The following is a 24,562-nucleotide window of genomic DNA, read 5'->3' as shown; positions in this document are numbered from 1 at the left end:
AAGCTACTTATTATTTTTTTTTCCTTAAAAACGTTTACATTTAAATAAAAGGGTAAAACATGAATTTATCCTCATTTGTAAGAAAACCCGGAAATGACGTTACTGAACTTTAAACGTCTATAGTTCCTTAATAAAAGCTTTATTCAAAAAAAAAAAAAAAAAAAAAAAAAAAATGTTACTGAGCATTTTTATCTGAGTTTTTCTTAAGGGGTCTGTCATAAGTTTGTAATAGGAATTTCAAAACACCCTTATATGTGTATGAACCTGTTTTAGGTCCACCAGTGGCCAAGCGGTTCTGTTCCCTGAACACTGGGCGTTCGGTCGTGGATTCGCGCCTCGCCAGGACGTGGAGTTTTCCGGGTTTTCTCCATGTCTGTAAAGCCCGAATAGGGGAAGTTACCCTTAAAAAGCCCTCCTGAAAGGCATTTCCCCTAGGCAGATCGCCACGCGTTGCGTTGCCATAACTTAAACAAACATGATCTGTTTTATTATGTTATAAATCTAATTATTTTCTCCAGAGACGACTGAATGGACGTAGTGAAAGCAATGATACGCCAGTGTCTTCCGCCAGTAAATCAATCAATCAATCTGCACTATTTTGAAACATTAGATTAAATTTTCTTAGCAGTTTATTTATATCACCAGTTTAGAAAATTTTTATCAAAATCACCAGATTATCAAAATATTTTTTGGTTTTAAAAAATACATCTTTCGGGAACTTGACATTTTCGATAATTACAGAATAATGATGAATTATTAAACATTAATTTTGAAATTTGCTATCGTTCTTTTATTACTAGCGATTAAAAAGAAAACGTTATTTAATACATACAAAGTTCACCAGCGACCAAATGAATAAAATTACTAAACACTAGTAGTTGGCTCCGGATTTGCGGCTGACTATGGCTTGGCCGCGTGGAATTTTCCAGATTTCTTTTTTCTTCCACAAATGTAATACGTAGGATAAGAGAGAGTTTCCCCGTAAACACAGTACAGTCTTCCCGGGAAGCATTTCCCTGACAGATTTTCCTCGAGTTGTGTTGCCTTATCCTATAAAGAAAAGCTACTTCATATAACGATTTGGTAATGAAAGATAAAAGTACTTAGTAAATAAAGTTAAAAAGAGAGAGAGAAATAAATTTTTATCAAAAAGTATCAAAACATAATGAACGAAATATTTTCATGATTTTTCAACTTAGGATAACACTGCTATTATCGTGGAATTCTGTGTTGCATGCTAGATCCTATTGAAGAAACCGAGACTGATCTGATGGACTTAAAATAGGCGGAGATACCGAATACGTAATTCCTTAATTTTCAGCCGGCCCAGAACAATGGGTTTTTTAGATTCCAGTATTGAGTGACTGCCTGGGTATCTCACAATGTTAGCAATTTACTAAAATTACACCAGAAACTGTGAAAAAATAATTAAAAAATACAGAATCGTATAACCTTTTATTCTTGGCTCTTTCCGCCCGGTAGACGCTAAAAGAAGTTTTCATTCTGACCATCGTGAGTTTGAACAAGCCCATATAAAGACGGTTAGGTGGTGACAGACGGGTTCCATGTCCGGGACGAAGCAGCTGTCCTACTGTACAGCTCTTGAAAAAGTTTTGGAGTCTCTTACTCGAACGAGGCGGGTAGGCTAAGGCCTTATCCGCCTCGGCTATCCCGCGATTTCTTTCTTCTTCTTTTCTACCCTATGGGCACTAAGAGGGTTTCTTTTAGCAAACCCATTATGGGTTCAGCCTGGCCCACAATGGCGCGGCCCGGTGATGAGAGACGGGGATTCACCCCTTCATCACCCTGAAATTTTCGATCGAATCCTATAACTAAATTATTTTTATCAATTATAATAAATTATATATTATTTTTATAAAAACCATTGTTAATAAAACTAGTTACATTGTAACTAAATTTTTCCAATATTAGGTGAATTTTTCGTTTTAAAACTGGCAACACTGCCTGTACAATAAATGGGAAAGAGACGAGCGTTTTGAATGATAAGTGTCATAGATTAGTAGTGTTAGAAATATGGGCTAGACGGCTTTATCTGATTGTGTTTGCAGAATGTGCAGTTATGTTGAGACATAAAAGCTTCAGAATGAGGATCATTTATCTCGCGATAACTCTTCTCTTTCTCTATGTTGGTAAGAAAGTAAACTTTATATTTACCAAGTACTCATTGAATTTAAATAGAAATGCACTCGTTTAATCTTGCTACTTATGAATTGAGTAAGGATTTCCTTTTGTCTGATGTGAATTCACCCATTTAATTTTTATTAATCACAGTTTTTAATGAAAACAATTGAAAATTATCTAATTGAAAAAAATGTATATAATTAGTGAACGTTTTGGGTAGAAGTTAATTTTAGATGGTTTATTTATGTGTACAAAGTACATAAAAGTAACGTCTATCAAATGTGCTTTTATATACTAAAGTTTTGAAGCCTGAACTATAATTTGGTGTTGTTTCTATTGCAGTGATTTTGTATTTAAACAAATTATTCGTTATTCTATAATAAAAAATTGTGCTTTGTGTTCAAAAAAAGTTTAACTCGACCACGGTCGGTCGTATCTAATAACAAAACAATATTGTGAATTCTTACAGTTTATAATTAGTCATATGTCTGTATACGTGATGTAGTGTCGTGTTGTCAGCATTGACATCGTTATTTTTTTTATTTTAAATTTTATTACTGTTAGTCATTGATAGAGTATGATAATTAGAAATTAACATCATTGGGTTTCATGAAACATTAGGTTTCTTCTTCTAATATGCTAATTGCACAAGTCAAAAAAAAAAAAATATATATATATATATATGTATATATTGTGATTAAAAATTAAACCTGCACTTTTTTGAAATCTAATTTTGTGTAATAAGCATTTTGGAATCAATTTTAGATCTATTGCATACATCTAATAGTACAATATACGATTAGATGTGTGCAATGTAATTAATTGTAAGTTAGCATTATATTTACAAAGGTTAATAAACAAACACCAGCTGTATCAATCCAGGTCATTTGTGCGCTGATGCAGTTATATGAAATATAAAAATTAACTTGTTCAAGAATGGATTTTTGAATGCAGATGAATAGTAATGAAAAATAATATAATGATTTTTAAAATTTTCATGACATTTGAATAATAGTTTTAGCATGATGATAGTGAATATACAGTTAATTCTTATTCCTGATTAATATACAGTAATTTACTTTTTTAGTTTAGTTGATCTTTCTTAACACTTCTTATTACTAGGCTAAAATTTTGATAGTTTACAGCAAATTTTTGTACCTTTGCAATATACGTGAACGTGTGTTTTATATTAGTAGTTGTGACAAACACGTGTTTAAGTCACAATAAAGATTTATGGTTATAATAATCATTTATTGCTGATTTTAGAAACATTCGTACAAAATTATTTGTTAGAATGAATTTTGATTTTTCTATTATAATGAAGCAAAATTTGTTTTACTTTAAAGTAATATTTAATAATGACTTTCTTAAAGCTAGGAGAAAATAAATCGTTATTTTTATTAATTTTTAATTGAAAGTTTTGTGATCTTGAAAAATTTTAATAAATTAAGATTAACACAAATATATTATATTATATTCAAATTACAGAAAGTTGATCTGGATAACAAATTTGATTGTTGTTAACTACATGAAATTTAAAATACAGTGGTACCTCGGTATACATCTGCTTTAGAATACGTCCAATTCGGAATATGTCCTGTTTGGACGAAACAAATTTTGCTCGGTATACGACTTAATTCAATTATACGCACCATCTATGAACAAGTAGCACTATCGGTGTATTAGACCAGACTAGACATTCACGGTGCCACGGTCTATAACTTTGTTAAATTTCTTCTGATTTTAATTTGTAAGTAAAAATTTATTATTTTTATTAATCATGAATTGCAAAAAGGCAAATGAAAAGAAATGGAAAACTAAAAAAATGACTAGAATCGCAATGGAACTGAAAAAAGAGATTGTTGAGAAATATGAAGGTGGCATGCGTGTTCGAGATTTAACTGTTGCATACCGTATTCTGAGAACAACGATATCGACAATCATGAAAAATAAAGACATTATTAAATCTGCTAACGTTGTGAAAGGGGTTAAATCAATTTCTAAACAGAGATCGGAGACATTAGGTCATGTTGAGAAATTGCTTTTGCTTTCGATAACTGAAAAACAATGTGCTGACGACAGCGTATCAGAAGCAATTATTTGTGATTATTACTGTAATAACTTTAAAAATCTATAATAAAATTTATTCTTTTATTAATGTGCTCAAACAGTGTTTCAATTATTTTACAACCCCATTAATATACCATATCAAGAGGAGTTTTTTTACTTGAGAACGGATTAATCATTTTTACATTACTTCTTATGGGAAAGGTTGGTTTGGTATACGTCCTATTCGGCATAAGTCCAAACATCATATTAAGGTCGTATTCCGAGGTTCCACTGTAGTTTGAAGGAAAAAATTTTAAATTTCCTATATGTAATAGTTATAATACCATTGTTTTATCTCAACAACAACAATATATAATAGTGATTAAATATATATAATAATATATATTATCAGTGGGGCATTCAAGATTTAATCTTTGGGGAAGCCAAGTTGAATGGATAAAAAAAATTTTTAATGCGAATTCAATAAAATTCCTACCATATTTACTGCTAATTCATACGTAGTATTAATTAGCAATAAAACACAATAGGAATTTTATTGAATAGGAAATAAGACACAACACAATATAATAAAAACACACAGTAGGAAATAAGACACAACACAAAATAAATAAAAAAAAATGAATTTAATTATGAAAAGAATTTTTGGAAAATTTTCTATTATTTTATTTTTCTTTTTTATTTGGAGGTTGCCAAGGTCCTTGGCCCCTTCTGGGTACACCACTGTATGCTGTATATTATAAACAAACATAGGAATTATTCTATAGAAATTGTGTTGTTCGAATATATCAGTATACCATTTACCATACAAAATATTAAAATCTCGGCATGAAATTAATGTTATAAGTTTTAGTTATTTGTTGGATTCTGCTGATATCTTGACTGATCTCACCAAGTTTATTTCACCTTCAAAGTAGTAATGATTTTGATCTGTTTATTTAATTGATATTTATACTTCAGCTTTATGAACACAGATATTCTATAACTATAGTCTTTTGAATTTATCAAACCTTCATATGTAAACTATATTTAAGGCTTCTTTAGTTTAATTCAAAAGAATTCGATTTTATTCTTTTTATTTCAAGTATATTTCAAAACATTTAAAATATAAACAAAATTACATACAAAAAGTATTTTAAATTTTGTTAAATCAGTATACTTACGTAAATATGAAAATGTCTTATTAATACAGTGTTTGTAGAAATAAGAAATTTATTTTAAAATGTAACCTAAATTCCTAATGGTTGCAATAATGGAATGTTGTAGGGATTGTGTGAAACTGAGTCAAGAAGAAAAAAAATTCTGGAGAAAATGAAATTTTAGCTTTCTGTTATGATGATTCAAATCTTCATTTATATTTAATTATCATAGTAGTAAGACATAAAGATTAATTAATTTATTACTTTTACACTTTCTTATTTTATTTTCTAAAAGTTTTTCTATAATATATATTTAATATATAATATTGTTTTTAAAGCAATTTTAAATACTCAGATTTTTTGTCTGGAATTTATAAAACTTCTGATTTGATGACAGTCTATATAGAATTGGCAATGAATTTATTAATAAGTATAAGTTTTTAATAATATATGTATTAATTTTTGTATATATATCAATAGAACTAGTGTTATATTACAAAATATTTTTCACATGATTCAGGTTTTAGTAAACTTTGGGTTTTTTTAACCTCTTTTATCTTCAATATAGTTATTACTTTTTTGAAGATCCATCTAATTTCAATGAGCTTCAAGCACTATTGTATATTTTCATATTTTATCTTTTATGCCAAATTCTTTATTTATATTATTCCAATTTTGAAAGGTATTGTTTTTTATTTCTTTTAATATTGTATACCCATACAGTTAACATCTGTTTATATTAATGTCCTAAAATTTCCCATTTGTTATAATAATAAATAATGTTTATTCCTAATTTTGTTTGTCTCTCATAGTTTAAGTATAAAACAATATTTTCTGTTGTAAACAACAATAAATCATTAAGAGATTGAACACAATATAATTTTATTCTTTTTTAGCTATTTTTTATTATTATTTAATTGGACTTATGGCAACATGATTTTTGAAGAACTTTTACATGGTTTTTTTTCTTCCTTTTATTTTTTATTAGACTCTAAATCTCCAAGATAAAGATAAGCAATATAAATTCTGTAATAAAATACAATAGATATAAGTATTACTTTTAACAAAGATAAAACCTTTGCTTCGGTCATTTCCTTTCATCGTCCACACCATCAACAGTTCATAAGAAACACAAAACTTACGGAGACGACCTTTCTTTGTAGGCTACAGCCTCTGCGGTAAAAAATGTAATATATGATTAAAGCATCTTCATCTCCATAAGTTTTGTGTTTCTTATGAACTGTTGATGGTGTGAACGACAGAAGGAAATGACTGAACCAAAGGTTTTATCTTTGTTAAAAGTTATATTTATTGTATTTTATTAAACATAAATAACCGTTGACCATGTTAAACTTTATTACTTATACTTTAATATAAATTATTTTTGTTCAGTCAGTTTTTTTTGTTTTGTTAGTTATGGCAACTCAACACTTGGGTGATCTGTCTGGGGGATGCCTTCCGGGAGATCTGTTAAGGATAACTGGTCTCTTTAACACTTAAATTGAGGCCAGTTAACCCGGAAAATACCACATGGCCAGCCCATCCTGGAGAGGCACGAACCCATAACCAAACTACCAGTGTTCAGGGACTAGAACCACTTGGCCTCTGGTGGGCCCTTGTTTAGTCAGATCATATGGAGTTCTCTTCTCGTACAAGGTCTTTCAGAATTTGCTATATGTTGTTATTTTCTATTATTATTTCATCAAAACTTGGGGTTTGATTTATTTATTTTTTATTCTAAATTTTCTCCAATTTTTCTTTTTCAATAATCACTTGATCCTTTTTCACTATTTACTGTACTTATATTGTTTAGCTGCTTTTTCTTCATATGCTTGGACATTTAATAATTTTGCAACATAATAGTAAACAAGTAAAAAATTGCAAAATTGGTCTTTATTAAAATTTATATACTAGTTCAATATCAGTTTTATATTTTTAATATAAAAATTTATTAATTTATCATATTTTAAACTTTCAGTTCTCTGTACTTATCAACATCTTGTGGATTCTCAAGTTATAAGAGAGACTAAAAAGTTGGTATTTTGTTTTTGTGTTTATAAATTTTTAAATAATAAATATTTATTTTCTAAAAGTAAGAAAGAAATTAAAAGAATTATTTATTAATTGGCTTCAATATTTATTCAGACCAGAGAAAACTGTTATTACATTATCTAAAGAAGATAACAGTATTGAAAGAAAATTGAAGGAGCTTGAAAGTCGTGTGAATAAACTTGAAGAAACTGCTGCTAAATCATATCCAAAAGTTAAAACAAGAACCTATAAAGATAGGAAAAGGATTTTGGTAAATTAAAAATATTTTCACAATATGTAATGTTAATAGTGTGTCCTACATAAATCAGTAATTAAATCTATTTACTATTGTCATATTACAAATGCCAAAAAATCTTAGAAAATATTAATTGTTAGTACTTGATTGCTTGCTGTTCTCTCTTTTGGTTGTATGTTCTTGGAATTAAGCACAAATTTGTGCTTAATTTCAAAGAACATATTAAATATTATTTGGATTCTTCTGCATTTGTGTTCTTGTAAGATTTTTTTTTACACTAATTTTAATAATAATAATAATAATTATTATTATTATTTTTTGATAAGGTGACTGGTGGTGCTGGTTTTGTTGGAAGTCATCTTGTTGATAAACTAATGTTTGATGGACATGAAGTTACAGTTGTAGATAATTTTTTCACCGGAAGCAAGAAAAATATTGAACATTGGATAGGGCATGATAATTTTGATGTCATAAGACATGATATTGTGAATCCTTTGTATATGGAAGGTTAATTTTATATTTAATATAACTAAAAGCAATTTTGCTTTCGTTAAAACTAAACTTTATATTAAATTTCTTTTAGTGGATCAAATATATCATCTTGCATCTCCAGCTTCACCTCCACATTATATGTTAAATCCTGTAAAAACAATAAAAACAAATACACTTGGAACAATAAATATGTTAGGTAAGTATTTATATATATAATTGATATTTAAACAGAATAAACTTCTTACTGACAATATTTTTTCTATATATTACAAGAATTCTACTAAGAAATTCTATTTAGAAATAATATAATTTTAAAAACTAACATAACTCATGATGTCATCATATATACTTTGCAACCTGTTGATGAATTAATTTTCCATTAACAGATTGCCATCTGATAAACTTTCTTTTCTTAGACGATACTGTTTTGTAGTGTTTTCCAAATTAAAGTTTTCAAACACACACGACATTAATTATTAATTAAACTATTTAATGCTTAAAAAGAAAACATGATACACAAGTACAAGTTCTACAAGGTATTGTAGATGTAGTGATACTGTATCATTACATCTACAGTACCTTGCTAAATTATTAGACCCATTGACTAAAATAATACTTTTTATACTATTTTCCTCGTATTTTTTGTAATATTGTTTCAGGAATGAGATTTTTTTTGTTACTCTTATTCTCTATTATAACATAAACACTAATGATAAATTTTTTTAGTGACAACTTGTAAATGTAAAAAAATCAACTTTTTACTATAAAAAGGGAAATGATAGAGGTTCTTATTTAGGTATGGCACCATAGCTCATTGATGAAAACAAGAATTTAAAAAATGCATAGAGTGTTCCCTGTCATATAGAAATACTACTGGCTGTTAAGTGATCATACAAAATACTAATTTTCATTTTGTTATATTAAAATTTTTATATGCAAAAACTTACTTATTTCAAAAGACACAATAAACACAATTATTTTAAAAAATTATATCAACAATTGCATTATTATTGATTTATTACACCAAAAATTAAGAAATTATCAATCTTTTGCTTGGGTGTAATAATTTGGCAAGATACTGTATGCAGAAAATACTATATTTGTAGAATACTACATTAGCTATTTTATTTTATTACATTTGATCTCATTATGAATATTTCTGTTATTAAAATGAAATATTTTTTACTGAATAAAATATATTTTATAATAGTAGTCTTATTCAGAAAATTTATTTTGATTTTTATTTTGTTGTTTATTTATGAAAATAAATTCTCCTATAATTTCTAACTTTACATTTTCCAAATTGTTAAATAGAACAAATTGTATTTATTTTATATTATTATGATAGAGTATATCATATTTGGTTAATACCAGTGCCTAGTGCTAAACTGGACCAAAGTCAGGAAAAACTGTCGTTTTGTTTATATGCTCTTCACGTATGTATTTGTGTTCAAGAATTTCTTGACTATGTAACATGTTTGGTATGGTAAGTGTAATGTGTAGTTGTGAAATCCAAATGTTTCTAGACTTTAATGCAGTTTGTGGTGTTTGATACCTGTGCAAGTTCTGAGTATTTATTTTTTTTTTCAGTGTATATATTTTGTATGTTGTGGGTGTTTTTGTTTAGTTTGTCAATGAATGTGATGAATTGTTTTTTCATATACTAAGATTATACCATAATCTTAGTATATTTTGTGTATATTGTTTTTATTATTACTGTATGAGGTGTATTTATAGTGCAATAGAGTTTGTAGGCATGCTTTTGATATATTTCATTTGTTATTTTGCAATGTAAGTGTGAGAGTCGGACCTGACGAAAATTTGGAGAAAACTTCATTTTTCCATCTTTCAAAAGTTTTTCCAATTTTATTACCGGAGGATGATCGCATCTCTCTCCCTGGAGTCATTTCCTTTCCCATGGAACTCATTGAATGTGTCATGGGGAACTAATCGCTAGATTTCACGATTGGTGAAAAAAGGGTAATGTGATTTAGAGTATAAAAAGGAGTGACTCAAGGACAAGGGGTTGTCGAAAGTTCATGAGCGCATCAAAAAAAGTGCCCATCAAAAAAGGAGAGGTATCATCATCATCAAGGATTTCATACTGTGTTTTGACACCTTTGAACTTCCCGGATTATTATATCTAGTCCTTCATCCTGTTTTCCAGTTATTCATTATTATATCCGACTGCCATCAAGAAAAGGGAATTTTAACACCTCCCCAACCGACTGACAAATCAGCAATCCCAGAAGTCTGTACAATTCAGTACATCAAAGATGGATATACCAACTTGCGATTTCTTGTAAATTCTCTCTCTCGACCATTATTATTCGATAGCATAGAGCTATGTATTCCTTTTTTGTTAAATTAATTCAGTTATTTTAGTTGTTAACCTCGTATCTGCATGATTCACTTCCGATCCGTCTCTCAACCCTCCTCCATCCCGAATCCGACTGCCCACACGCGACTGCTCATGTGAATTCCGAATTTGCAGCCATCAAAGTTTCTGTGTCTATCCTAGAAGACACAATGGTGTCAGTCCTGACAAGGTACCAAGGAGGTACCGACCCTCTGGTCACATCAATATAAATAGTCTGTTTTGTATGAAAAGCTTGCAATCCAGTTTGTTGTGTTGTATGGTCTCATCACAATGTGGAATTTTCTAAGTTTTCTGGAAATGTTTCCTTTTAAAATGTGCTTTCTGTAGTTTTTCTTTTTGTATTTATAACCTGGTCTCATATGACAATTATAAACCCTTCTGTATTTTCAAAGCAACCTCTGCTGGTCTGATAATTGCATCAAATTTCTGCCTATGTGATTATTGACTGAAATCATTAGGATGGTTATCATAAGAGCTCCTCCTGGATCCAGGAATGCTTCATGGTGTTTGTATATTGTCTTAGATCCAGGCCAGTGTTGTTTAGGTTTCAGATTTACAATATCTGTGAGGCCTTCTCTCAACTTCAAGGAAGAGAAGAAAGGTTGACTTTTTACAAGGAAGAGTCAACCTTTCTACAGAGGACTTGGAATGAGTTTTACGTTTTGTTAGGTTTTCTGCTTTTTCTTTTGAGTAGCTTATTTTGTTTTTAATTCTATATTTTTCTTAAATTTAATCTGTTTTATTTGTGTAGCAAAATGAGGTGTCTTTGAACTATATTATAAATTGTGTGTAAAGTTAATATAAATCAAATATTTGTTATGAAGAAATAATTTGTTATAAATAGTTCATCTACATTGTAAATTTATAATTAAGTTTTAACTATTTTACAATAAGGTGTGGATTGTGAAACTGACGGAACAGGTTTATTTTTATTGCAAATGCAAATAGAACTTTCTTAGAAGTAATGTTGCAGAATAAAAAATTTAAGTGCTTTCTATGGTTTAATGAACAAACTTTAAAACAAATTCATTTCTAAGTGCCATTGTTTATCAATATCCAAATGTTTAAAAAAAAGCTGGTAAATTAAGAATAGAAATTAAGAATTTCATTTTGCTTTTTGTTGCTTTGAACAGACAATTAACCATTGTTATGCCACTATTATTTAATTATTTACTCATATTTTATATAAACATAGTATCAAAGTTAAAATTTATTTTATTAGGTCTTGCAAAGAGAGTAGGAGCAAGAATATTAACTGCATCTACTTCAGAAGTTTATGGTGATCCTGAAGTTCATCCACAGTCTGAAGATTATTGGGGTAGAGTTAATCCCATTGGTCCTCGTTCATGTTATGATGAAGGAAAAAGAGTAGCCGAGTCTCTATGTTATGCATATGCAAAACAAGTGAGCATAGTATAAATAGTAGTAGCATATTTTATAAATATTTTCAATATAAATGAAAATGATTGTTTAAGTTATATTTTTAAAATACATACTAAAATATAAATAGTGAAACAATTATTTGAAATATTTTTTCTAAAATTGAGCAATACCTATACATTTTTTTTCTTTTGCATAAGTTTATATCTTTCCTATCTTAATATCTTGTGAGAAGATGAATTTCTCAGATAAGTCGTCAGTATTCTCAAACTATTGTGGCTACATTTTAACTATTTTTATTAATAAATTACAATTCAGTTATTATCAAACACTGAAGTTATGAACATGTTTTCTAATATTTTCTTCACAAAAAAAATTAATAAATTTTTTTAGTAAATTAGCCAAGAATAGTTGCAGTTACAAATGATGCTTAATTATTTTTTAATGACCAAAATTATGTACATTTTTACATAAATATATTCTTCAGAATATGTAGAAAGCAATTATTTTTTCTAAAAGAGCCGAATAATTTGTTTATACACTGGTAATAATTAAATTGTAAATGAGTTGTAGCTTTTTGGTTATTTTTTGTTTTTGTCTAACGCCTTATCTTATAATTTCCAAATTTAATATTGCTTGTAATCTGCCTGATTATTACAGTTGATGGTTGGTTGTGTATTAACTCCATTTATATTTTTGATTTTCTTGTCAACTGAATAAATGTGAATCAAGTATCTTTCCTTTTTTCTCCTATGCCTGTCTGGCAATATTGGAAGTTAAATACAATATAAGAATCCAAATTTAGACTAAATCAGAAAATCAGATAGAGATTGGATTTTTGAGATGCTATGTAAAAGCTGTCACATTTCATCTTCAGTTCTTGAACAGATGTTTTATTCTGTTGAGTATTATAGATTAAAATAATAAAATAAACATTAAATGTTTTCTGGATTTTATGCATATTCTCAAAATAAAAGTTAATTTAGAGTTTTGAACTTGAAAATTTATTTGAAATCAAAAATTTACAAAATTCATTAAGTTCAAATGTAGTAGACAGATTGCATTGGAACGTTATACTTCAGTTTAACTTAAAATGATTAAATTTATCAAAAATTATTAGATTGAATTAATTCAGGTGTGCTTTCTATTTTTTGTATTGGTAAAATTAAACTCATTTTTAATGTTTAATATGTTTATATTAAACTGGAAGTTTCATATTTTTTTTAAGAGTTAAAATCAATGTGTCCTTTTAAAGAAGAAACTTTTGCAAAGGCAAATCAAAAATATTTGAATGTCACAAGATTCTGATATTATCATATTTTTCTTGGAAGTATTTTGTTTTTGTTGCAGAACATTTATTTCATATTTTTTGCTTTTCAAAATATAAAGAAAAATGAACAAGAAGAAATAACTTTTTATATTCATCAGATATCAATTTTTTCTTTAAGATGTAGGCTTTCAATCTACAAATGCAAGGTAATTAATTAGTAATTGAAAAGAAAACAGAAGCCAGTTATTCCTTGTGCATTTGTTTTTATTTGACAATTTAATACTTTCGAAGAAATAATTGCATTGTATTTGGAGATCATTTTTATTTAGATTGCAGTAAATAGTTTTGAAATTTTATCTATTGTAATTACTCAATAAGTATTTAAGTATTGTATCAACTTGGTTGTTTGTTTTCAATTCTAAAATGCTGATGTTCATGAAAAGATATAATCAAATTACTTCAGAAAATCTAATTCAAATAAATTTGGAACGGGTATTCAATTCATGAATATGAAAATTAACATGCTAAAATAAAAAGAATCTTTTAATTTAAATAAAAACTATTTTCAAATTAAATATGTATAACATTGCTATAAATTGTGACCAATTCTATATAATGAAATGTTTCTTGCAAATGGAAAATTACTTTATTTAATTTTAGATATCATTGTACTATAATTATTTAATGTGTAAGAAGAATTACAAATGTTGAAAACTAATTCCTATAAGCAGCAGCATTCTAAAATTTTGATATTCATTTTGTTAACACTTAATATTCAGAAATTATTATTGGTTAAATCAACAGGAAAAAATTTGCTTAAAATGCTTTTTAGTGTAGTAGAAGGTAAAAATGTTTGAGCATTTCTGACATGTCTGAAAGTACTATGAATACTATAGAATACCATTAACATGGTGAATAATAGTGTTATGGAACCAGAATGTAAGAATATGTTTTATTTTAGTACACTCATCAGTTAATTTGTATTTCTAAATAGATGATTTCACTTCCCACTAACAGATTTGAGAAACACATATAAAATTGTGTATATATAATTTTCACTGTTGTGTATTGGTTCAGAAAGTCAAAACTTTATAGACAATTCTATAGTAAGTAAAATGTTTATTGATCTAATTATATAGTAGCTTTTAAAATAAATTTTAAATAATCAATGTAAATATTTCCATTATTATTTATTTTTATTATAACGATGCCTCTCAGATTCAGCATTCAACTAATTATTTGTTGATGATAATTTTGTTTAGTTACAAATAAATTTAACTAAAATACTTTATATATATTGAAATTTTTAGTAATAGTTCAACTTAGATAGCCTAATCTATCTTTAAAGATTAAATATTTGATCATGAACATAGACTATCCAAAGGTCTCAGCTTCAAATAAAACTTCGGATCTCAGTGTGTTTTAGATGAATTCTAGGAGATGAAAAAGGACAAGTGAAGACACCATTTTGGTTAGTCTATGTTCATGATTTTAATAATTCAGGATATTGAAGTTCATTATTTTAACTATTAGCTAATTGATATTTCAAATATCAAAAATTAGCTAAGTTATAATAGAGAGGATGGTCAATAATTATTTGTTATTTTTGTTCTCCCCAGAAAATTGTGGTGCTAAAAATCTAAATAATAGTTACAAATTAATTTTACATGGCTCACAAAAATTAGGGAATATTTCAAAATGAATATGAAGCAATAAAAGAAGCATTTGATTTTTTTATTAATCAAGAACATCAGAAAAGCAAATGACAAGTCAAAGAAAGTAGTTTGATTATGCAAATGAGATGCAAAACCAACTTTATTTCATTGGTGAAAATACACTATACAAAAGGCTGAAAGTACTGGCATAGCTGCATATTCCCTGATCTTAAAAGTGCACATCCTGCAATGCCACTGCAACATGATTTGCCCAAATGTGAAGCCTATAGAGCCATAGGATGTCTTGAAGCTGGTCAAACACAGACAACAGTGGCAACAACATTTAGAACATTCCAAAGTGTGTTAGCAGATTGGAATTGCTTTCAAAAGACTGGCACAGTACAAAGATGATGTGGCAGATAAGCGACTCTACCCTCAACAGCAAGAGAAGACTGCTACTTGACCTTTTTGGCAAGAAGGGTGCAGCAATGCAACAGAGCTGCGGGGACAGTTTCTTGCTGCCACCAGACGACAGATGTGCACCCAGACCATACGAAATAAGCTCCATCATGTTGGACTGCATACTTGCCGACCATGGTATGCATTCTGTTATCTGCTGAACATCATAGAACCCATAGAAGATTGGCAATGAGCATTGTCATTGGACCTGTGATGAGTGGTCAACTGTCCTGTTCTCCCATGAGTCACGATTCAGTCTGCAGCCTGACAATCATTGTGTCCTGATCTGGCATGAATGAAGAACACAGGAAAATCCATGTTTCATGCAAGAAAGGGACTCTTCAGTGGTGGTGAAATCATGGCATGGGCTGACATCAGCATCGGTGGTTGTACTGATCTCCAAGTCATCAGAAACAGATCACTGACTGCTGTCAGATGTTGAGATGAAGTCCTGCACCCTATAGTGGTACTCTATGCTGGAGCAGTTGGAAACAACTTTCTTTTCATGGACAATAATGCAAGGCCCCATCATACGCATCTCATTGACAACATGCTTCAGGAGGCAGGAATCAAATGCGTGGACTGGCCTTCACATTCTCCAGACCTTGAATTCCTTTGAACATTCTTGGGATGCACTGGGAAAATGCCTAGCAAACTGTCCAATGCCTCCCACAATACTTCTTGAGCTGGAAGTTGCCCTGGAGCAAGAGTGGAGAGGATCCCACAAGAACTGCTGGACAATCTGACCCCGTCCATGTGTTTGGGTGACCATACACCCTACTGAACAGTTAATGTGTGGCACCCTCATCCAGTTTGACATGCTTCTGTTCATCCCCACCAATATGACAATTGAGTTTGAATCTCATTTACATAATCAAACAACTTTCTTTGACTTGCTTTCCTGATGATCTTGTTTAAGAAGAAAATCAAAGGCTTTATTTTTTTTTATTGCTTCGTATTCATTTTGAAATGTCCCCTAATTTTTGTGAGCAGTGTATATATTTTCTTAAATAAAAATTATTAAACAATTACTAAAATCATTTTATGCACTTTCTCTCCATATTTGCTAAACAATAAGAAGCAACCTTGAAAAATTCTTAAACTAACCAAAATTAAGTACTATATTCATCTGTTTCAACAAAAGTGTAAGAACTGCTTTGCTTTCACTTATGAGATGCAACTTTTTTTTGGCATTACAAAAAATATACTTTCTGTAAAATGAACATCTGTCAAGTTTGAAAATTCTGGCAAGTACCATCATACTCTGTTTTAGACATATCTTGATCAGATTACATCAATTAATTAAGTATGACTTATTGTCAATCATCTAAGTTGATAATAAATTTAATCTTGAATCCAAAAAAATATAAAATTAGAATATGGTATTATTTTTAAATTCCTACTATTAGTTCACACACTCCCTATATATATACTGTATATATCTTGTTCAAATTTTCAATCATTAATAAAATACTTTTTATTCATCCACTCAAGTTCAAATACATTTTTTTAAACTTGTAGTGGATGACACTTGATGTTAATAGAGTTTTTTCAAATATTAATTCATTTAATTAAATTTAATTAATTAATTTTAGTTTTATATGGGAGAAAAAATTTCTCTTACATAAGATATTTAGCATATGTATATACATATTTATATTAATTGTAATTATTTAATAAAAAGTAACTAGAATAAAGGGTACGTTCGTTAAGTCAAACGAGTTAAACGAGAATGACGTCATCGTTATTCTTGTTTCGTTAGACTTTTCGAACGATTCGTTATAACTAAATGGCTGTTTCTAAAATCGAAGATATGAATGTTGATATTGCAGCCTTATTCAAAATATTTTTCTTAGGTTGCTTCAGATGGACAGTTATTTCAATCATTTCACCTTTTAATTCACAATTTAAACACTCAAGTAGATCTAGAAACATCAATATCGTCGGGCGCCATTTTCTTAACGAAGTAAACTAACTCTTTCCTTCGTGAGCTTCGTTAGGGTTTCGTTCCATACGTCATCACCGCGGAGCATGCGCACTGAGCGAGACTACTACTATTCAAACGATTCGTTACTAACGCGTTTAACTCGTTCGACTTAACGAACGTACCCAAAATTTTTCTTTGTTAACCTAACAAGGGGAGGGCACGACCTGGGAAATTCACTTCGGGATGAGACTTGGTATATAGGTAGTACTCCTTTAGGATGTTCAATCCTCAAAACAAGAAAGTGCAATGGCCAGCCAATTTTAAGAAAAAGGCCTTTAAAAATTCGAGCTCAGCTTATGTACTAATAAGTTTCGCTAGGTCGGCAGCTGCTGAGCAGCTCAGTGACATCGTTCTTGGCTACCACCAAGTCGTTCAGGGTTCAAATCTCGGTCTCAATTAGTATTTTTTTTTTTCTTTCTAAAAATTTTTTAAAATAAGTATTTTGAATATATATAAATATTAAAATTTTATTATAATAAATAATTTCATTTAAAAAAATGTTTAACACATATTACATGTCATTTTAATTATAATAATACAAAATAATAAATAATAATAGTTATAAATAATTAGTTATGAAACAACAGTTTTCATTTATTATTCTATTGTATCAGATTTTTCGAAGGTTACTACTCTTATTAATTCTCACCACTTAAAAATAAAAAGTATAAAACATGTCTTTTATATTCATCCTTTACTTCCATTTTAACAAAAATAAACAACTAAAATGTTTCCAATTCCAACAGTATTATATAAATGAGATCCAATTTAACACTTCAGTGTGAAAAGTATCACATTAGACTGACATTTTCAACAGCAAAACAAGATTTTTCTCAAGGTCATAAAAATGTGCATGGACTTATGGACTGACCTGATATTTGGAGTGTCAGTTTACTTCTGGATTTCGAAGAGATCATAGTGTTTGGTAATATATCACACTATAATACAAATAGTTTCAATATTTTACAGTAAAATGTCTGTGAATGAAGATACTATCAGTTTACCAATAGTTGATGATGATAATTATTAATACATTTATTAATTATTTTGTATTATTATAATTAAAATGACACGTAATATGTGTTAAACATTTTTTTAAATGAAATTATTTATTATAATAAAATTTTAATATTTATATATATTCAAAATACTTATTTTTAAAAATTTTTAGAAAGAAAAAAAAAATACTACCGTATTTTACGGACTATAAGACGCTACAGACTATAAGACGCACCTTAATTTTTAAGCAATTTTTTTTAAAAAATACCTATAAGACGCACCTGAATTTTGGAGGCAATTTTTCGAAGAAAAAAGTGCGTCTTATAGTCCGTAAAATACGGTAATCGAGACCGAGATTTGAACCCTGAACGACTTGGTGGTAGCCAAGAACGATGTCGACTGAGCTGCTCAGCAGCTGCCGACCTAGCAAAACTTATTAGTACATAAGCTAAGCTCAAATTTTTAAAGGCCTTTTTCTTAAAATTGGCTGGCCATTGCGCTTTCTTGTTTTGAGGATTGAACATCCTAAAGGAGTACTACCTATATACTAAGTCTCATCCCGAAGTGAATTTCCCAGGTCGTGCCCTCCCCTTGTAAGTAGGAATGGACTTAAAAAAAATTTTTTTTATATTACTTGTTTTCAATAATCAAAATAATTTTTATATATTTTTAATTTACTTAATTTAAAATATGATGTTCTCTATCTCAAATTAGTAGTGACTTTCCCCTGTATATCATACTTTTCCTTTAACAACAGTTGTACTGGTCATATCTAACACCTTTTCAGGGGAAAAGTTTTGAATTGAAGTAACATGACTTCCTGTTTGCATCAGAAGTTCATATATAGTTAATCGGAGCCTCCTGCCCCTAAGGTTTCCATATCTGGTCTTGTCTTTCGTCTAACTAACTCCGTTCTCGAGATTGATTGATTAATTAGGAAAAGATGACAGTGGAAATTTATAGGTCTACAATTTTTTTCAAATTGCAGTCCAATAAAGTGTAGAAATTTGTTGAAGTGAATAGATGTATAAATATTTAATGATAAAAAAAATTTATACAACAATTTGTTTTGTGTATATAGTTGAAAAATATATATTGGAGATATATCACTAAAAATGATTAAATTTTGTCAGCCAAATATTATGGAAGACTAGTTATAACTTAATTGAAATAATTTTGAGATAATAAATATAAGTTTAAGATTATTGCAGTTTTTATTTAATTCAAAAATTTTTTAAAAAAATAATTGAGAAAAGAACGTATGCTAAAGAAATAGTCTGTATGTAATTCACGTGTTTTTTCTGTAAGGTTCTTAAAATTTAGCTATTATTATTATTATTGTGATTGATAATTGTATTGAATTAACATTTACTTAGGAAAATGTCGATGTTCGTGTTGCAAGAATTTTTAATACTTACGGTCCAAGAATGCACATTATAGACGGAAGAGTAGTAAGCAATTTTATTCTGCAGGCACTACAAAATCAATCCATAACTGTGTGTATGATTTTAATTGTTTTTAAACTTAATATTCTTTTACTCATCATTTGAATATTTGTGGTTAGATTTATGGGTCGGGAAAACAGACTCGGTCATTTCAATACGTAAGCGATTTGGTAGACGGTCTCATCTCTCTAATGAATAGTAATTATACTCAGCCCTTGAATTTGGGTAATCCAGAAGAATATACTATTGAAGAATTTGCAATTTTTATTAAAAATATTGTTGGTGAGGAATTTTAAGTCATAATTTTCTTAATCATTTTAGGAGTATACTTATTTTACATGTTTGTAAATTTTTATTTTCGTAGGTGGTTCAAGTCCTATAAAGTATCAAGACGGAGTAACCGACGATCCTCAGCGGCGAAAACCAGATATTAGTCGTGCTAAGCACGAATTGCATTGGGTTCCTAAAGTAATGTTTATTTTTATAAAATCTTTTTTTTATCAAATACCAAACAAACTCAGAATTAGTTACAGGTAATTTTTTTTAGTGTTACAACCCAGAATTGTGTATAACTTTTGATGATATATCATCAGAATATTACATCCTCAAGTCAGTTTGATATTTGATTTTTCCATTATGTTATTACATACAAGGGTGACTCTGAAAGTTTTGCAATACAGGAATACTAAAATAAGGCTTGAAACAAAGTATTTTTTAATGTTCAAAGTACTCTCCTCAGGCCAAAATGCACTTATGTAGTCCCTCCTTCCAAAGATCAAAAGCATGATGCCACTTGTTTTCTGGAATGCTATCAAAATACTCTGTTGCAGAAGCTTCAATTTCGATTTCATTTGTGTTAAATTTGCAACCCCTCAAACATTTTTTGAGATTAAAACGTAGCCAGAAGTCATACATTGCCAAATTGGTGAATATGGTGGATGTTGAATGATTCTAATATCATTAGCTTGAAGGAAATAATGCTTCATCACATACTGATAAGCAGACTGTTTATCATGATGCAAATGTAGCTCTCGAATTTTCAGTGACTGCAGAATTTTAGGAAGATAACTGTAGTGTACTAATTAGTTGTTATAATCATCTGTTCTTCTAGCTTAATTGCTTTCACTAGACAGAAGTACAGAACAAAATAGCAAACATGACTTTTTTTTTATTGCTCTCCCCTTTTTCAGTTGTTGGAATTGGCCATATTATTTTCATCTCCAGAATTTCCTTAGAGATTTTGACTTGACAATTTCCAAAAGTCAGAGCAAATCAAAAAGTAGTGTCTCAATGGATACCTCATCAGTTGATAACTGATCAACTGATGAGGTATCCATTGAGACAATACTTTTTTTAAACTCCTTATGCAGAAATGTCTGCAACCACAGAGGCTCCAACTCTGTAATCTCTCCTGTATTATTTCATAGGTATATCTTTGGTCTTCTGCAATCATAAATTGGATAGCAATTACATTTTCAAGAATCACTGCTGTTCACAGTCGCTCGCCCTTCACTTGATTCATTGTGGAAGGCAGTACGACTCCTCTGAAATTTTTTGTACCAGCTAAACACAGTAGTAAAGGATGGAGCATCATCTCCAAAAGCCAATTTCAATCATTCAGTCCAACACAAAAATCAAGCATGTCATGTAATGATTTACTATCTGTACAAAGTTCCATTATTAGAAAAGGGGTCTTTCTCACTTTGATGAAATTAGATTATGCATAAATAATCTCCCTTAATGCATCATATGACGTTTATTCTTAAAAAGAAATAACAATCCATAATGAATTAAAATATTTTTCTTGTATTGCAAAACTTTCAGAGTAACCCCTTTATCTCAACTAGAACAGTCACAATGGTCAATATGACCGCTGATTAAAAAAATTAGGATTAGAAGTTTTGAGAAACTGTGAATAAAATTTTATGTAGATTCTTGATGAATAGCTATTAGCATGCAATTTGAACATTTCATTTTTACTTTTCCAGCTGTTATATATATATAACAGGGAAAGTATGTCGATTGGCCAAAAAATGATCCCCAAGATTTTTACATTTTTGCACTCAGGACCTTGAAATGTTGAAATGCAAAAAAAGTTCAGGGGTAATTTCTGTGGGGGAGACATGATTGTTTATCTTCTTTGAAGCTTAAACTCCTGTGCTTTTTGTTGAAAATTTCTGAAAGTTTGCAGGGAGGTTTGTTTATTAGTGAGATTAATCACCAAAATTTAATAGCATAAAAGGTTGAGGGGGTGGAGAGATAAAGGGACTAGTGTGTATCTCCAGTAGGATCAGACTTAATAACAAGTAAAATTGTCATTAGCATTTACAAATTTTAATAAAACCCATCCCTGCTCTCAAAATTAAGCTTTTTATATTTTTAATAAATTGTTGTTACAGATAGTGCCATGAAAGTTAGAAATAATAAGCATCTCATTGCTGGATTTTTTGAGCTGGACACTGTTCAGTACTCTTATGCTTTATCACATTAACTGCATGTCAGTAAACATGGTGACAGTTGGGATGTATGTCACATTTGTGTATATCTATGATCTAGTCTGCCAACGGGTCATTGTAAAAGCTTGCGAGCCTAATTGCTTGGAGATTAACATGTACATTTTTGTTCCCTCCATATTTAGAAATAAAATGAAAAATATTATTGTAGTTTTGAGCATTCTGCTTTGATTTCAAATATTAAAATATCCAAAGCAAAAGCTTGATATGTTATGAAAACATTATTCTCCAAATTTTGTGGACCAGTACAAGTGAGGATTGTTTCTTGAATATGACCAATACAATTTGTGGCACTATTAGGATGGTACAAGGTGTGTTTGAAAAGTTTGGTGAATGGTCTCATAAAATAAAGGAAACAAGAGATACAAACAAAATACCTTTACTGGCATTCAAAGTAATCGCCATTAGTGACAACACACATTTGACTTTGGTTATACAGCTGCTGGAAGCTGTAAGCAAACGCTTCTTTCGGTATCACACAAAGCACCATTGTCACGCAATGTCGGAAAAGCATAGGCCTTTCGGGACTCCTTTGAGGCAGGGAAACAAGAAGAAATCTGCAGGTGTCAGATCTGGAGAATATGGAGAGTGTTGAAGAACTGTCACCTGGCATGTAGCGAGGAAGTGCCGTATACAGCTCGCAGTGTGCAGACGGGTGTTGTCGTGGAGCAGAGTCCACGTCCAGTCTGGTACAACTGTGGCTGAAGTCGCCAGATGCGTTTCAGCAGCCGTTTCAAAACTCCCTCGTAGAATTCTGTGTTGATGGTTGTATTGTTGGATAAAAATTCACGATGGATCAAGCCCTTACTGTCGAAAAAGGCAATCAACATTTTCCTTTCCGTCTCTGAAGCGTTTAAACCATTCAAAAACACTTTACTCACTGCTTCAACACTATACACTTTCACTACCATTTCATGTGTCTCCGTTGTCATTTTGCCTAATTTGAAACAAAACTTGATGTTCACGCGTTTCTCCAATTTGCAGTGACACTCCTTCTCACACTGACTGCGTTGCATTGTTTGTTGTGCACACTTCTGTTTAACTGTCGTGATTTTGACGCTAGGGGGCATTAGTTGGCAAGTCTCTCACTACATCCTAACCAGCACGGTTATTCAACTATGGGACCATTCACCGAACTTTTCAGACGCACCTTGTAATCACAAGATATAGTAGATGCTTACTGAAACAAAATTATATTTGAAACTGAAAGTATTTTAATTTTTCTGTCTTCATGAAAATTCATTGTTGGACTTGGTCTGTGGCACATCAAAGTTTTGACAAGATATAAATTGTCACTCAATAATCTTAACATACAGAATTCTAGTGACATTTTTTATAAAGATGCACTGGAAGTTATGATTTTCATTTTAAACTTTCTGATTTAGAAATAAATTGGATATTTACATCTAAAATGTAATTTGTATTAAAATTTTTATGGATTATGTTAACATATAAACAAATTTTTAATATGAAATGGCTATTTTTAAAAATTCTTTCCTACCACCACTTAAGTAAGGATGCTTAGCAACAGTATAAAATATTAGAACCCATTTCAGTTATCTCTAAAACAATTCAGTATACTATAAAAAACAACTTTAATTACATCTTTACTACATGATAAAAATTGATTAGTATTACAAATTTATCACAATTTTGTTTGTCTGATGATAAAATGCATAAATTGAATCAGAATTTTTTCAAATTATTCTTGCAGGTTTCACTTCAAGAAGGATTAAAGACAACAATAGAATATTTTCGTAATGAACTGATGAATAACAAGAAGATTTTTAATAAAAATCAAATGACGACGACAGACAATTTGTGAAGTTTGTTTTCAATTAAAAAGGACAATGTCTGAACTGTTTTGGCAACAAGTAATTGCCTGTATTATAACAAAACTGTGAATCGTGTTGTTTTTAATATTTTTTTATTTTGTATTCACGTAATGATGCTGTACAAAATGTAATTACGTCTGACAATTGTCTTCCAAATGTTTGAAAAAACTTTTGCTAAAATTTGAAGATACTTTATAAAATGTGATGCAAAGTGTTGATTCTGAATAAATTGTTTTGTTCAAATATATTAATTTTTATTTTATATTTTAATTGTATTTTGTTAGTTTGTATTAAATCAATATATTACTTTCAATAAAAGAAAATTATATTTTGATTGATTTTTGTTTGTTCATTTATTGGATGATGCTCTTCATCCTTCTAATATTTTGTCAAATTAGAACTCAAAACCAACATATTACCTGTATTTAACTTATTCACACATTATGGTTCAAAGGAGACATTTCCTTCTTTGTTGTATTATTTATTGAATAAAAGAATTGTTTAAATATTAA

General features: G+C 29.5%; 1 protein-coding gene across 1 annotated transcript; it reads left to right on the top strand.

The window, feature by feature from the left end:
• The first annotated feature begins 1,970 nt into the window (after nucleotides 1-1,970).
• LOC136976293 (UDP-glucuronic acid decarboxylase 1-like) lies at nucleotides 1,971-24,562 on the top strand. The gene is made up of 10 exons (XM_067271532.1): nucleotides 1,971-2,150; nucleotides 7,327-7,381; nucleotides 7,494-7,650; nucleotides 7,962-8,142; nucleotides 8,219-8,323; nucleotides 11,730-11,911; nucleotides 19,634-19,753; nucleotides 19,822-19,984; nucleotides 20,067-20,170; nucleotides 23,930-24,562. The coding sequence occupies exons 1-10, from the start codon at nucleotides 2,081-2,083 to the stop codon at nucleotides 24,038-24,040; spliced, it is 1,248 nt and encodes a 415-aa protein (XP_067127633.1). The 5' UTR covers nucleotides 1,971-2,080; the 3' UTR covers nucleotides 24,041-24,562.

The sequence above is a fragment of the Centruroides vittatus genome, unplaced genomic scaffold, assembly GCF_030686945.1.
Source record: "Centruroides vittatus isolate TY-2023 unplaced genomic scaffold, ASM3068694v2 contig_4, whole genome shotgun sequence".
NCBI lineage: Eukaryota > Metazoa > Arthropoda > Arachnida > Scorpiones > Buthidae > Centruroides > Centruroides vittatus.
The sequence above is the reverse complement of the archived record's forward strand: the minus strand, read 5'-3'. Positions and strand labels throughout refer to the sequence as shown.